Genomic DNA, 16524 nt, shown 5'->3' with positions numbered 1-16524 from the left:
TGGTAGAGGTGAAATAGTTTCTTTTTAAGGATTAATTACTGGAAGCAGTTTTTTATATGATGCTAAGCACCTTAGAGTTGTTCCTGTTGTTGTTTTGGTTTGTTTTAAAGCACTGCACTACCCAATTCCTCAACAGGCAAATGGTAGGTATTTATTACTTTTCTAATTTGAGGCCTCTCTCATATCAGAGATTATTACCATACCAGATGCTCTCTGTTAGGGTAAGCATATATGTACTTTTGATACATTTCCTCATCCTGTTTTTTTCTAAAATAGTTATTATTGAAGGATAAAACAAACAGGAAAACATCAGAGAGGGAATGCTGGGTAAAAAATGGGTTAATACTGTGAGGGCCTGGGTGTAAATGTGTTAAGTTTAAGAAAAAAAAATGAATTGAAATTAGGGAGGAAAAGGATTTTCTAAAAGGGCCATGAAATAATTAATTGTTTTGTAGGAGAGGGCCTTTCCATGTAGGCAGAGAATTTTTTCTTTACTTCTTTCTGAAGAGACAGTCAAATAGAGAATCTCATCTCTTAATTAGAAAGAAAAATACTCATCAAACACATCTCATCACTGGAGAGCTAATGATCCACAGCTGTTAGTCTGAAAGGGCAGGCTTTTTTCCTGAACAGTAGGAAGTGTTAATCATTTTGGATGAGATTTCTTTTTAAAATATACTGTAGTTTGCAAAAGAATAGGATATTCAATATTCCAACTTAAATGATTTTTTTGAAGTGTGCTCCCCCAGGGGAACTGTCATGTGTTGCGCTGAATGATCATTGAATGCAGGCATCTTCCAGTGCACTTCAATGAGAGCATCAATTGATAGGATGATGTGAATGGCCCTGTCCTGCCTGGGACTCTCAAGACCCCAGGCTCAAAGAAAGAAAAATCCTGCATGTCTTACATCTCCTAAGAAATGGTGTTGCTCTAAAATCTTAGTATTTTGAATTATTCCCTCTACTTTATATAATTTGCCTTGTTTAAATATGAGCAAAAAGCCTTAGCCCACCTTCACTTCGCTTCTTAGTAAAAAGGGTTTTTGTTTGTTTGTTTAATCTTCATGTGAAAAAGGAAGGCTTTTTTTAATCTGAAAAAATGTAATCGGCTCATTCATTTTTCTAATCTCTGGCTTTATGGCCACCTTGCTAACCTCTTCTAAACATTTTGGATAGAAGAAGACCCCATTTAATAAAAAAGCTTGTGAATAGCCAACTCTTGATTATTCAGAACCATGCAAGATAGTGAGAAAGGGGAAGAATGAAATTGGCTCCCCAAACCTCATTTGACCATTAGTTTTTGACCTCTCTGCTGTGTGAAACCTTTAACCAGAACACCTAAGAAGTGGTGTTCCATTTCTTTGCACTAATACAAAAGTAGGTATCCCAGAGTAAGAGTCAGGAAAGAAATAAACATACAGGAAGTCTACAAATTAAATGATCAGTCAATAAATAATTGATAACTGTAGCCCATCAATATTCAATAAAATTCTTTACCTTAGAGGCGATGGAGCATTGGTGGAAAAGCAGCACACTGGATTGAGAGTCAGAAGACCTGGCTCTGCCTCTCAGTAGCAGGTGTCCCTAGACAATTCTCAAACTTGAGCCTCAGTCTACCTATTTGCAAAATAACACAGTATCTTCTGCCTTCTCTGCCTACCTTTCAGGACTTTTTCCCTAAAGTTCTTTTTTGTAATGTGATACAAGACACGAATGATAATAAATTACATTATTTACCTTTCCATAAGTTATGGATTTAAAAAAAAACATTCTGAATATTTATGATTAAAATTTAGGTTACTTTTAAAGTCTGGCCCAAATTAAAAATAAACAAACAAAAAGAAAGCCTAGCCCAAATAGACGCCAAGTAGTTGCATTCTGTAATGTTGATGCTAATATCCTAGGCAAGACAACATTGATTTAGATGAAAGGTATATGGATTTAAAAGTGAAAAAAATTAGGGTCAGGAATTAACATTCACAAAACTGCTAGTTGAGAACAAGATTCTTTTATATCAAGGGGCATGAGATTGTTAAAAATGGTTAACATTTAAAAGCCTGATTGTTTTGAGTTTAGATTTCACACAATCTGCAATGTATGCTAGTGTCATTTACTAGAAATAATGAATTTATGTAAAGACTTGGATTTTTCTTGTTTCAACTATTAGCAAAAATTTTAACTGCAAGCCCTCTGTTTAACACTTAAGATTTCCTTCCAGCAAATGCCTTTCAAACACAAATCCCTCTAAGAAACACTCCCCATCTGCTATAACTTCTCAAAGAGGAATTATTATTTTGGCCATTCTTGGAGGATTAGTCTATAAAGTCTTTGAATTTTGCAGAAACAATTTAAATAGGAAAAGCATTGAGTTGATAACACTTGTACTTACTGAGTACTTTGTGATAAAGTGTTTTCTCATACTTTACATGAGTTGTTCCCCACAGCCAACCTGTGAAATAGGCAGGTGTTACCATCTCCATTTTATAAATAATGGAATAAAATAGAAGAGAAAAACTGATTTGCTCAAGGTCCTGTGGTCAAATAGCAGAAATGGAACTAAAACCACTTCTTCAGTCTTCTAGTCCATACCATATTTATTATACGCCATTGTCTCCTTGGAAAAAAGGATGTGTATCAGTTAGCTTTTGCTATATAACAAACCACTTCATAATTAGTAGCTTAAAACAACTACCATTTATTTAGTGATGATTTATGAGTGAGCAATTTGGACCAGGTTCAGTTTGGGTTTTGGAAGTATGGGTCAGGATAGATGTTAGGACTTTTATGGTTTGTATTTATATTCTGTGAATGTGTCAGAGATTTTTTTTTTTAATCATTCCTTGATTTCTTTTTCCATCCCATTTTGGCCTGTTATGATATCTGACTTTTTTCTCTCCAATTTAGGAATAAGTGGAGTCAGGACCAAGGATAGATCCTGTATGGTCTTGGCTTTCCTGAGGTTTCCCAGCCATTTTTCTTGTACTGCCCTAGTAGGACACTGAGGACCTGGTCTTGAGTGTTACCTTGGCTTTCTGTAGGAAAAGAAGAGAGGATCAATCTCGGTGCAGATAGGCCCCAGGGAGACGAAGCTTGAGTGTGGAAACAAGAAGCTAAAAGGCACTTTTCCTCCCTTGAGGCCTCTCTTAATTAGAGGATGCTCTCCAGCTAACAAGTATTATAATGATCACTAATATTATAGTGACTGGTTGCTTTTTTTTTCTTAGTGATTCCTAGCAATCTGAATCCAGAAACCATGTCGTATCCTAATTTTGAGCACTATTACATAGAACATAGGAAATATTCAATAAGTACCTTTTATTGTTAATCTGTATTTATGTTCTTTTTGTCTTTGACCTTTTGAAATCTCCAGTTAGATACTGAGAAAGAAAAAAAGAATGCTTTTGTATGTAGAGTTTATTCAGAGCTCCCTTGTTATTTTTTAACAAAAAGATACTGTCAACAGCAGATGATTTACCTAATCATCCAACTATTAGATTCTTTTTTTTTTCAACGTTTATTTATTTTTGGGACAGAGAGAGACAGAGCATGAACGGGGGAGGGGCAGAGAGAGAGGGAGACACAGAATCGGAAACAGGCTCCAGGCTCTGAGCCATCAGCCCAGAGCCTGACGCGGGGCTCGAACTCACGGACCGCGAGATCATGACCTGGCTGAAGTCGGACGCTTAACCGACTGCGCCACCCAGGCGCCCCGTAGATTCTTAACGCAAAATAGAGAAGATTATTTTTCTACTGCCAAGATCCATAAAACTAATGAAACTCTACTTTATTTTTTTTCTCTTCTATATCTTTCCCCATCCTATGTTCTGGTGCCCATGTTGGTAGGGCATGTAAATACCATAGGTATTAATTAGGCACGTACAGTTCTGAGTACTGTATTTTTTTAAATGTTTATTTAATTTTGAGGGAGAGAGAGAGGGAGACAGAGGATCTGAAGCTGGCTCCATGCTGTCAGCAGAGAGCCTGATGCGGGCCTTGAATTCGCAAATTGTGAGATCATGACCTGGACCAAAGTCAGACATTTAACCCACTGAGCCACCCAGGCACCCCCGGAGTGCTGTATTTTAAGAAAGCTTTTGCTGTATGGATTTGGATGTGGTGAGAGGACTATGCCCACAATGGAGATGTGCCCAGTGAACCATACCTTGTGACTGGTGCTTTAAGTAACTAGTAACATTGAATCTAGAGAAGAAAAAGGTATGATATGTGTCTTGATTACTGAGTTATCATCTAGAAAGCTTATTCTATGCAATACCTGTCCTCCAGCTAACACTGAGACATAGGCGTCCCAAGTAACATTATTCTGGGTGACCTATCAGAACTCTAACACCAGTGAGTGGACATTACTAGATGGAATATATGCGTTTAATAGATTTAAAATAATTAGAGTTGGTGCTGTTAACTGTGGAATCATCTGAGTCCCATCCCTGAGGCCAAAACACACCAAGTCAAGTTTATGACTGCATAGCCAGAATGGATAGAGAATCTTTATGTGCCTCAGAGAGAAACTAGTTAGTGGCATCCTAGGTTATAATTCTTTTTTCTTTTAATTATTTGTAACGTTTATTTTTGAAAGGGTACAAGTGGGGGAGGGGCAGAGACAGAGAGAGACACACAGAATCTGAAGCAGGCTCCAGGCTCTGAGCTGTCAGCACAGAGCCCCACGTGGAGCTCAAACCCACCAACTGTGAGATCATATCCTGAGCCAAAGTCAGATGCTTAACGGACTGACCCACCCAGGTGCCCCCCAGGTTGTAATTCTGAATACATTTTCATGAAGTTACTTGATGCTATATAGTGGCTGTATACTACTTTTACTAAACAATAATTAGGTAGACTTCTTTTAAAAGACTTGGGAACCTAATGCCCATTTATTCATATATTCAGCAAATATATATTTATTGAACACCTACTGTGCCCAAGCACTGTTCTATGCTCTGGGGATAGAACAAGGAATAAAAAGAAAAAGTCCTTATCCTTAAAGAGCATATTTTCTGGTAACAGCCTAAATTTTACTAATAAATGTGTAAATAATTAATATGGATCCCAGCCAAAAATTATTTTCCCTTTTACATGTGTTCATGTCTATCAAATTTGCCTTAATTCATTTCCTGAATAAAGAATTATCTTTTAAAAACATATTTTAATAGAATAATAAAAACCATCAATTATAATTTGTATCATCTTTACATATATTGCATAAGTTTCAAAACTTAAATAGAAATATTTGCTTTTTCTGGAGATTCTTCTACTTCTCTCATGAAAGAAAAGATAAGGCTTATGTCTCATGCATTGATATATTTGAGATTTTTCTTATTCATGAACTTGAATCTATAGTTACCATGTAATTTTGTCTAAGATTCATTTCTTGGGTTACTAAATCATTATTTATTGGTGTGGGTTATAAATATCCAATTATTTAGTAAAATATATAATTTTCAGAATTTAATATCACCTAAAAAATAGATGGCACAATGTCATGAAGTCATTTTAAATATTAGGAAAGGGATGTTAAAGGTTATAAGGTCTATAGTCCTGTGTTTAGAAATGAAAACACTTTGGGGCACCTGGGTGGCTCAGTCGATTAAGCATCCGACTCTTGATTTCTGCTCAGATCGTGATCGCAAGGTTTGTGGGATTCAGCCCCATGAGTCTTTGCTGACAGTGCACAGACTACTTGAGATTCTCTCTCCCTCTCTCTCTACCCCTCCCCCACTCGTTCTCTCTCTCTTTCTCAAAATAAATAAATAAACATTAAAAACAGGGTGTTCTCTACCACTCCACACAATTTCATTTTCTCTGCCATCTTAATAAGCTGTATGCTTGGCTGAGGTTTACTGAGAAGGCTGCAAATGGTCCATGCTGCCATGCCTGGCAGGAATGTTCTTAGGGCATTGCTCCTAACCCTTCTGGCCTGTCGAATGCAAGATGTCTGTATTACCCCAACCAGCTGGCTCAAATCTCCACTTATACCATGGTTCCACTAAACCTTAGCAGGAGGATGACTTTCCACTTCTCAGTAACAGAATAAGTACTACCTGAGGACTTTAGTCGACCATAGTTGACTTTATGAGTTTCAGAAGGTATTGCTAAACATTTACACAATAATACAAATGGGTTTGAGAGCTTATTGGGTACCAAGCAGTGTGTTAACTTCTTACCACGTCTCAACTGTGTAATTGTCACAGCCTCTCGGGTGAATACTCTTATCACCTCCATTTTACAGGGGCAAAACCTGAAAGGAGGATGCATGTGGTGCCAAAAGTTATGGGACTAGTCAGCATTAGGAATAGAATCCAGCTCTTCACTCCCTTCACTAAATCATCTGACTTAATGTTGCCTTATTTGGTAGCCAGAGCCACAGACCCAGAGAATTCAGATGATCTCTTCAGGATTACAAGACTTGGGGGGTGGGGAGTGGTGAGGTGGGTAGGGCGAGTCACACTTGGTACACAGTGCTGGTTATTTTACACTTCTTGGTAGCAGTGCTTTTATTCATAATGTGAGATCTTTGCTCTCGGGTGCGGACTTGGTATTTTCATCTGCCTATGAAGCGTGTTGCATTGTGAGACTTTTTTTAAAAGTCCATGATATTAAATAGTGATTCATTATTTATCATCAAGGCAGATAGAGGCTGTATCTGACAATGTAGTGAAGCTCATTGGGCAGCCTTTTTTTTTTAACTGTATTTTGTCCAACCTAACAATAATTTCACTAGGGGAGAAAAATTAAAATCGCCTCATTGACAGTGTAATGATAACAGTTTTCCTTCATAGAAATTAAAGTCAAAATCTTAACAGTAAGTTTCCAGGGGTCAGTTGTGCTTTTAGAAAAATGCCTAACAAGTTCTCAAGTCTTTGTTTTCAGGATACATCTTTCCATTCTGAAGCATTTAGTTTTATGGTTTTGAAGTGGAGTATGGATAAGAGAGTCCATTTAATGAAAGTCTGAGTTGACTCATCTTTTTTTCTCTCCTTCTCCTCCAGCTCTTCCTCTTTGTTGTCTGGAACTTTGAGCTCTACATGATACCACTGGTTTTGTTGTTACTATTGACATGGAACTACTTCTTGATAATATCAGGGAAAGATAACAGGCAACGTGATACAGTAAGTTTCTACTTTCTTATTCGTATGTGTTTTTGTTCTTATTCCGAGTTGCTCTGACAAGGTCAACATCGATTCATTTTTACAAACTAGAAATTCTGTTTATAAATACTCACGTTTGGATGAGATTTTTAACCAGTTCAAAACTAACAATTCTTTGGTCCTAACAGAATAAAAAGTATCACCTATTTCTAACATGACTTGTCTTGGTAGGAACTAAAATCAAGAGCCCACCAAAGAATGAGCTATGATTTTTAATTATAAATGGATTATTTCAAACGAGTATTTCTTTTGCTCTCCTTATTTGTTTTTATGTCTTAATCTCGAATTTAGACATAATATCATGAAATTATTTATGATCAGACCGAACGAATGTATTTTATTTAAGACATTTCTCTGTAGTCTGTCATTGGAAGGAAGGAATGATTGATGGTTGTTGGCCTGGAAAAGTGCATAAAGTACCTTAATTCAATGAACATTCACTGAACAACAGCAAATATCTTTCTTTGTGTCAGGGTTGTATTAGAATTACCAGCTAGAGGATAAAGAGCTTTCTTTTAACCTAGGAAAAATTATACTGAACCCACCTGCCCTCTCTGGCATTTTCGAAAGTTTTTAGAGTCTGTGAGACAGCCTTCTCTCTCAAAAAGAGTTCTAGACTGAGAAGCAAAAGCTAGCCCCACATTATTATCATATCTGTTGTTCTGCCAACTTTCATTCCCCTTAGATTATCTCAGTCACTATACCCTTAGCGAACATACAACTTCAAAAAGCTTTCCTATATGTAAATGAATGGAGGGAGGTGTCTTCTCCAAATAGGACATTTGCGATCTGATAACTTTATAGATAGTTACTGAGAAGACTTTAAAGGTTTTTCAAATGTGGGAATCTATTTGGTAGCTGTTTGTCTTCATCAGATTACATAGATTTTTTTTTTTTGGCCATTAAGAATCTACATTTGATTTCCAGTCAGGAGTTGCTGCCATCTACCATGTCCATAAGGGTACAGGAACCAAAATTGTTTGATCATCAGTTGAGTAACATTATGTCATACTTTATTATAATAGCATCATCACGGTTGCAAAAACATACCTGTGACCTAAAACAATTTCCCTTTTAAACAATTCAAGCAAAACACACTTCAAATGGTAACACAGGGAGAACCAATTTCTTCAGGATAATTTTCTTTATCATCAAAGTAAAAGAAACATCCTGATGCACAGCCATCTACTACATGGCAAAGTTGCCAACAAAACACCATGTTTATTTTCCTGTTTAATTTGTATATATTTCTGTTTCTCTCACATGACTGTATGTTTGAGGGAGGGGACTCTTTGTTCATCTTTGTACTTGCCACTTTCTCTGGCAAGTGTTTTGCAAGCTTGAAGTGTTGAAAACATTTTTTGTAAGGTTTAGCAAACCAAACATGAGATTGTTAACAGAGATTTTAATGGTTAGGCAGTATTAACAGATGAGAAGTTATTATTAGCAAGGATTTTATGGAGATATATATATATATATATTTAAATTTCACACTGAGAGACAAGCCCCAAATGCCATAAGCATTGGTGTCATGGGGACTAATAGGTGCTTTTATCAATTAATCCAGGATGTTTTCTTTAAGAAATGAGACTCACTCAGACAATTGCTTTTTTGTTGCGTTTATTTCAGGGAGATTGTCGAGAGAGAAGAATATCTATTTTTCATTCAGTTGCCTTGAGACAAATTTGCAAATAAGATTATTTGCAAATAGGAAAAAGTGGTAATTTAGTTCCAGCTTCTTAATCCTATGAGGGGGCTTATCTTCAATATTTAGTCATTGGTTTGAGTATTCTTAGTGAAAAATTCTGTAAGTGTAGAGTTTGCTTGTTATCTTCTCCAGAATACACCTGCCTTGTCTGGAAAGGTCCACTTTTACAGGGGAAATAGTAGTCTATCATGTATCCTCTTGGGTTTACAATTCTCTAGGAATTTTTATGACTACTGAAAAGTTAGTACTATGTAAATTTCTCTACTGCCCTTTTCCCCCCAAAATATAATTCCAATATTGTATTTACCAAATCTTTTGTTTTAGACATCTCTCTAAGGGAGTTCCCCTTTAGCCACAAACATTTTATTCCTTCAAGTTTCATGAAATGCCAGCTACACTCCATAACTCTCAGTAGCTGCTTTTTATTTGCCCAAACACACTATCCACATATTCTTGTCTTCCTAGATGCCAGAGCAGCAATCACAACATTTCATTCAGTTTTTTACTCAGTGGCTCCGTTGAGACTTTATGTAATTTTTAAATCCAATCTAATTATGTATCTTCTGTCATACCTAACTGTGCATTTGTACCGGTTGCTCCTTTTGAAAACAAACCTAGATTACACCTTGCTGCTTACGGTTTATGCACGTATGCACACATACACACACACACACACACACACACACTTCTGTACATTTACATATACGTTCATACACACATACATACACATATATGTAAATCAAGGGAAAGTGTCTGTAGGGGCTGCCGTGCTCTGCCTAACTGACTCTACTGCATAGTGCATAGCACTGGAGGAAGGTATTTTGCCCTGAGTCCTTATTAACCACACCACTGTGTGATTCTAGAAACCTTTCTGTTTTGAGAGAGAGACAGACAGAGACGGAGACAGAGAGAGAGGAGGAAGAAGGAGGGTGGGTGGGCTGGCAAATTTTCTGTCATTAAAAAAAAAAACATCATTTGTACATTCAGCTGAGAAAATTCAATCAGGATGAAAATTATAAAAGGAAAACAAATCAAACTGACCTTGAGCTTTGTATGCAAGAGAAAAACCGAAGTATCATTTCCATGATATAAGAAGTTGAAAAAAAAAGAAAATAAATACTGTGAGAGATGAAAAGTGCATCAATGGGTAAAAATTCTGTCCTCACCATATGGGTTGATAGTTGAGATTATTACCAAAATAGGAAAGGATTTCTTTGTGTGTTTATTGTTTATTAAGGAGACCATTTCCTTTCTTGGATGCTTAAAATTGTAGGAGCTAAAACCCCCTATCTTTTCTCTACCGTGGTGCCTGTTCTAGTTTAATGAGAAAAATGAGATGTAATCCTTGCCGAGTAAGTTTTGCTGCATTTAATGAGCTGAACCCTTTGAGAACAGGGTAAGGAAACAGCCGTTCCTGAGGCTAATGCTGTAGGCTCAGAGGTGCATATGAGAAAGAGGCGTGGTTAGAAGTGGTATTTCACCTCTGCTGGTTCCCAATTGGACTTGTTAAAAATAAGCAGTCCTACATCTGAGTCTACCTACACTCAGACCATGACATTAAAATTTCTGGCATGAGAATTGTTAGGCTTTTCCAGAAAAAAAAAACCTGTTGAATAAATACATGCTTCATTCAGATATGTCTCAGCAATGAAGGGGATATAAAGACAGGAATGTCATACTTGTCTTGGTTTGAGCTGTCACTCCAAACCCTGAGGAAAAGTCCCTCCTGCAGCGCCCATTAGGCTTGTCCCAACTACCCACATTATAGTTACTGTAGACCGAAATTTCTAAGTTAAAGAGTAGATGCCAGGAAGTTGCCTTTACTTGGGGCTTAAACACTACTACATGCTCATTACGCCCTGGGCACCATGTTAGGCACATTCTTTCCTCATGTCCTTCATCTCACCCCCAGGAGAGAAAAGCTGATTATATCTGCCTAGCCAGTGGGTTGGGTCATCCTAAGTGCCAACTGGTGGTCTCTTCCTCTGTGGTAAGCAAGGGAACATTCTCATGTAGAATAAGCATGGCCATAAGAGCCCTTCCTTGAGAGAAGGGAATCAAGTCTCAGAGAAGGAAAGACCTGGGTTGGTCAAGCAAATCAGCGGTCTCTTGCACCTTGTGAGGCATAGGTTTCATTATTAGTACTTTACATACAGAGAAACCAGCCAGCTTACCCAAAGGGACACAGAACAGGCATACAGTTGGAAAGTAGCAGAATGGGTATTAGAGTCTGTCAATCTGTCTGAAGTTTTTACCTCTAATCACCAGTCAAGTGCATTACTCTTGAGACTGTATTTTGATACATCTCATGTCTCCCTGGATACCTTTAGAGCAAGTTTCTCCCTTGAGCTTTAAAAAAGCCAGTAGCAGGGCACCTGAGTGGCTCAGTTGATTGAGCATCCAACTCTTGATTTCTGCTCAGGTCATGATCTCACAATTCATGAGTTCGAGCCCTGCATTGGACTCTGTGCTGACAGCACAGAGCCTGCTTGGGATTCTCTCTCTTTTCTTCTCTCTTTGCCTCCCCCCTGCTCATGGTCTGTCTCTCTCTCTCTCTCTCTTTCTCTCTCTCTCTCTCTCTCTCTCTCTCTCTCTCTCAAATTAATAAACATTAAAAAACAGTAGAAAAGCCAGCAGTATGAATTCCACCTTCAAGCATGCAGATTGATGGAAAACCTTCATTTTCCCCACTTCGCCTCCATATCCTCCTTCTCTTCAGGGAAATGGAACAGTTATTTATTAAGCAACTTCTATGTATCAGGTATCCTGCTAAGCCTTTTTATACACACTATCTCTTTTAATTCTTTATAATAACTTTATCAAGTAAATTACTCTAAATGGTTTTATCATCATTTTACAAATAAGGAAATTCAAAATCTAAGAAGATAAATAATGAACTCCATAGAGTAAGTGAGATAGGAACCTAGAGTGTACCCTGTTCTAAAGTCCCAGGCTATTTCCATGGTATATTCTTGGACATGCTCTTCCCAAGGGCTTACTTTCTAAGTGTCCAGAGCCTTATATGGAATCAAGTATCCCCCCGAATCCTTCTTATGAGGTTCCCCGTGACCTCTCAAAAATTGGTGTTGGTCCCTGTTTGATCCCAGGTGACCCCACTGATTTCAAAATTGTTCATGACCTGTAGGACCACCTTCAATCCACCCAGATGAACATGGATGGGAAGAGTAAACCAGAGATGAGAATTAGTGATTAAAAGACTTTTAATGTTCTTGATATACAAAAATTCTTCAAGAGGTGTTTTTTAATTACACTTTAAAAGAACATTCATTTGTACTGTCATGATACTCCTCCCACGTAGCAATCTCAGTTGCCTAATCAATGGAGGCATTAAAAGACTAAAGAGTAGGGTAAATCAATGAAATCATTCTCTGATTCATGATGTGACTGTGACACAAATTGAGCCAAATTCTGCCTTGCTAAAATACTTTAGTAAATGCTGAAATGTTTTGTTAGCTTCCTTAAATGGCAAAGCCCTCAATTCTGCTTTTCCCCTTTAGAATCATACTATTATTTCTTGTTGGATCTGTTCCCATTAAACCCAGAGCACTTATTTATAGAAATAAAGCTTATGGAGAGAGAATTGTCTTTGTTGCTAGAAATGCCGGTGGTTGGACAACTTGGGATGGTCCACCAAATACAAGCCAGCAAAGAAACATTTGCTTATTTGACCTGAATTCCTGTAAACCAAATACATTTGTCCTTTTCTCAGCCAGCTGCAAAGAAGTCCATGGTGTAATATTTGAATAAGTAGAGTATTGAACAAGTGAGATATTCCTAACAGAATCTAAAGAGGCTGGCCAAAGCGGGCTGAGAAGAGAGGACTCCATAAGCAAAGCACTTTGAATGTACAGTTAGACCTTCTCTGCTTCAGTACTTTATCATTCACGGAAAGTAGCATAGACCACAAGCCTCCTCTGTTTGCATCTCAGTACCAAAAAAGACCACATACTTGCTCTTAACAGAAGCAGCACTGAGTCATACAGCCTGTAAACACATCTAAAAATGGATGATCAGTTTTTTCTTCTTCCTGCTTATTTCAACAGCAATTTTCTCAATTTTTTCAGAAGGTCACCAGCTTGCAAAAATCTGAGAAGGACCATGAAAAGAACCAGACCTTTAGTTTCCCAACACAGTCACTAACATTAAAAAAAAAAAAAAAGTAGAAACCAAACAGCCAATCAGATGTCAGTAGAAAAGTTTATCCCCTATGACTGCCCTCAAAGCTGTTCATCAACTGCTTAGCTGTGCCAGATAATCAGTCGCCGGACAGATTGGTGTCCCCATACACCAGTGATCATCAATGATCGTCACCTCATCAGGCTCTGGACACTGACCAATAGATTCCTACAATTTTTCCACACTGCTCAAATGCCCCCCACCTCACCACCATGCTCTTATCCCCTCAGTCTCAGTAGATGCCAAGGCCTGTACCCCGCAGATTTCTCTCAAACTCTAGCCCCTAAAGCTCTCTGAATTCACCCCCAATTTAAGGTTGCCAGAGTTATCCAGTAGATACACAGATGCCCAGTTAAATTGAAATTTGAGATAAACAGAGATATTTATCCTAAAATAGTATTCATTATTTATCTGAAATTCCGATGTAACTAGATGTTCTGTGTTTATCTGGCAGCTTTATCCCAACTACACCTTGAATTCTTACCTCAAGACCTTTAGGAAGATGAGCCCTTCTGAGACAAACTTCTGATTTTCGGGCCGCTTTGGTCTTTCTCCAACATCTTCAAGCATGTTGTGGAAGATCCCCTCACAGGCAGGCCCCATTCAACCATACCTTCAGTTCTGTCTCCCCCGAATTCCAGCAGAATTGTTTGTTTGTATGTTTTTTGTTTTTGTTTTTGTTTCCAAATGCAGAATGTTTATTGAACAAAGGGTGAGGGTACTGGGTGGAAGAGGGAGTTACAAACATGAACCAGGCAGTGCCCCTGCTCTTTTGTCATTTCTTTTACCCACAAAACAATGTTTCACCACTTGGGAGTGCAGGAAACCAAGGTTTTGCTGCTTGCAAAGGCTCCCACGTTGAGGCTGGACCAGAACACGGTTCTAACTGGCTCCCAGGCCAGGATTCTGTTGTTCTCTACTTGCATTCCACGGGCGCCCATTCAGCAGGCCCCCAGAGGGCAGCAACTTTGTCCGTGTAGCCTAGTAAGAAGCAGGGGGAAGGAAGGAATGATGCCTTTCTCATCATGTAGATGGGTACCTGGGTTACCCAGGGGAAGCAGGTAACATCTGCAAAGCCGGTAAATTTGTGTGAGACAAACATGGTGGCCCAGGGAGGAGCAGAGCAGGCCAGATCTCGAACTTTGTGGAAGCACATGTGCTGCACCAGGCTCAAGTTGTCCTGGAAGCCACACATGCTTCTGGGGGGCGTACGTGTAGCCAGCCACCCCTGGCACAGTTTGTGGTGTGATTACGTGACAGGTGGCTGGAGCTCTTGAAGTGCTTGCCAAAGGAGCCACATGTGAAGGGCTTGAGGTCCAAGTGTGCTACATGGTGGCGCTGCAGCCACTGAAGCCGGGTCTCCCCAGCACCTTATTCTGGGTCTGCCTCAGAGGCTCCTCCTCGAGCTGCACCAGGAACTTGGAGGGACCTTCTTGGAGTTGACCAGCAGGCAGCAGCTGGTCGAGGCCTTGTGCGCTCACCAGGGGACAGGGAGGGGGTAGGTGGAGAAGGCAGGGGAGGAGAGGAAGGGGGCGGGGAGGAGGAGGAGAAGGAGTAGCAGCATACTGCTCCTGTTGCTGCTTCCCACCTTGGGGAAAAAGGAAGCTTTGAGGGGTGGTGGATGCAGAAGACTAGGACTGAGCATGGCCAGGATAGCAGCTGCATTGGAAGCAGTGATGTCTGGAGCAGAGTGTATTTGTGGTTTCCCAAATAGTGATACATTCTCTCTATGCGTTCTACTCTTTCCTTAAAAATAATATATTCATGGCATTGGCATGTCATTTACAAAAATTGGATCACCTTACATGCACAGTTAGTACACCTACTTTTACATTTACTTTTTAAATATTTATTTTGAGAGAGAGGGAGAGAGAAAGAGAGAGTGAGTGCATACAAACAAGGGAGGGGCAGACAGAGAGGAGGAAGAGAATCCTAAGCAGACTTGGCGTTTTCAACACAGAGCCCAAAGAAGGGCTCGAACCCATGAAGCCATGAGACCATGACCCAAGATCATGACCCCAGCCAAAATCAAGTTGGACGCTTAATGGACTGAACCAACCAGGTGCCCCAGTACATCTACTTTTTATATCAGCAGCATATCCAGAGGATCCTTTAAATCAGTGGAAAACCCCATGATTATTATTAGCTACATAATTTTCACCATATGAATAATTTTTTCTTAAACACTCCTTTTAGAAGTATTTCAGATATTTCTTCCATCTCAATTAATGCTGTAAATAAAATTCTAACCAAATCTTTGGTCAGGTCTCTGGTAATGCCCTTTAGGACTATTGTCATAGGAGAATTTCTGGGTCAAAGTCTGTGTACATTTTAAGTATTTTGGCAGTTAATACTATTTTGCCACCCAGTAAGATTTTAATATTTCATGTATATGTTCCTGGGTAACCACCTCACATCTTTATCATTTTCTCTACTAAATCATCCCTGACTTTCTCACTCTCTCCCCCTACCACCAGTGTGCCCCTACCAAGTCATACCAAGAAGATAAGTGAACTGACCCCTCTGAGATCCCATACCTGTCTCACTATATTGCAATAGTCACCTCACTGTGGGTCTTTATCACCAGGTCAAAATTGTTCTCATTGTATCTTACGTTTTTGTATTTACTCCCAGAACAGAGCAAGATGTCTCAGACACAGAAGTGTAGCAGTTGCTCAAAAAATATTTGATGAATGTAGGGGCGCCTGGGTGGCACAGTCGGTTAAGCGTCCGACTTCAGCCAGGTCACGATCTCGCGGTCCGTGAGTTCGAACCCCGCGTTGGGCTCTGGGTTGATGGCTCAGAGCCTGGAGCCTGTTTCCGATTCTGTGTCTCCCTCTCTCTCTGCCCCTCCCCCGTCATGCTCTGTCTCTCTCTGTCCCAAAAAAATAAATAAACGTTGAAAAAAAAATATTTGATGAATGTATAAATATTTTACTCTTTTCTTTCTGGGTCAAAAATTGTCTAATATTTTTGATTTAAAAAATTATTTAATGTTTATTCACTTAAAAAATTTTTAGCATTTATATATTTTTGAGAAACAGAGAAAGAGCATGAATGGGGGACGAGCAGAGAGAGAGGGAGACACAGAATCTGAAGTAGGCTCCAGGATCTGAGCTGTCAGCACAGAACCTAATGCCGGGCTCAAACCCATGAACTGTGAGATAATGACCTGAGTCGAAGTTGGACGCTTAACCAACTGAGCCATCAAAGCACCCCTTTTAATGTTTATTTATTGTTGAGAGAGAGACAGACAGACAGAATACAAGCAGGAGAGGGACAGAGAGAGAGGGAGACACAGAATCTGAAACAGGCTCCAGACTCTGAGCTGTCAACACAGAGCCCAATGCCAGGCTCAAACCCACAAACCGCGAGATGATGACCTCAGCCGAAGTCAGACGCTCAACTGACTGAGCCACCTAGGCACCCCAAAAATTGTCTAATTTTTATGCAGGA

The 16524-nt window shown here is 39.2% G+C and overlaps 1 protein-coding gene across 4 annotated transcripts in view; it reads left to right on the top strand.

Annotated features, from left to right (window-relative positions):
* The window catches only part of MCTP1 (multiple C2 and transmembrane domain containing 1), a 531752-nt gene that overhangs the window by 429689 nt on the left and 85539 nt on the right, over positions 1–16524 (top strand). For all 4 annotated transcript variants that reach the window (XM_043593772.1, XM_043593790.1, XM_043593780.1 and 1 more), the window contains one exon: positions 7005–7124. In XM_043593772.1, the coding sequence (XP_043449707.1) occupies positions 7005–7124 (120 nt within the window). The remainder of the gene's footprint in view (positions 1–7004; positions 7125–16524) is intronic.

The sequence above is a fragment of the Prionailurus bengalensis genome, chromosome A1, assembly GCF_016509475.1.
Source record: "Prionailurus bengalensis isolate Pbe53 chromosome A1, Fcat_Pben_1.1_paternal_pri, whole genome shotgun sequence".
Classification (NCBI taxonomy): domain Eukaryota; kingdom Metazoa; phylum Chordata; class Mammalia; order Carnivora; family Felidae; genus Prionailurus; species Prionailurus bengalensis.
This window is presented reverse-complemented; position numbering and strand designations above follow the sequence as displayed.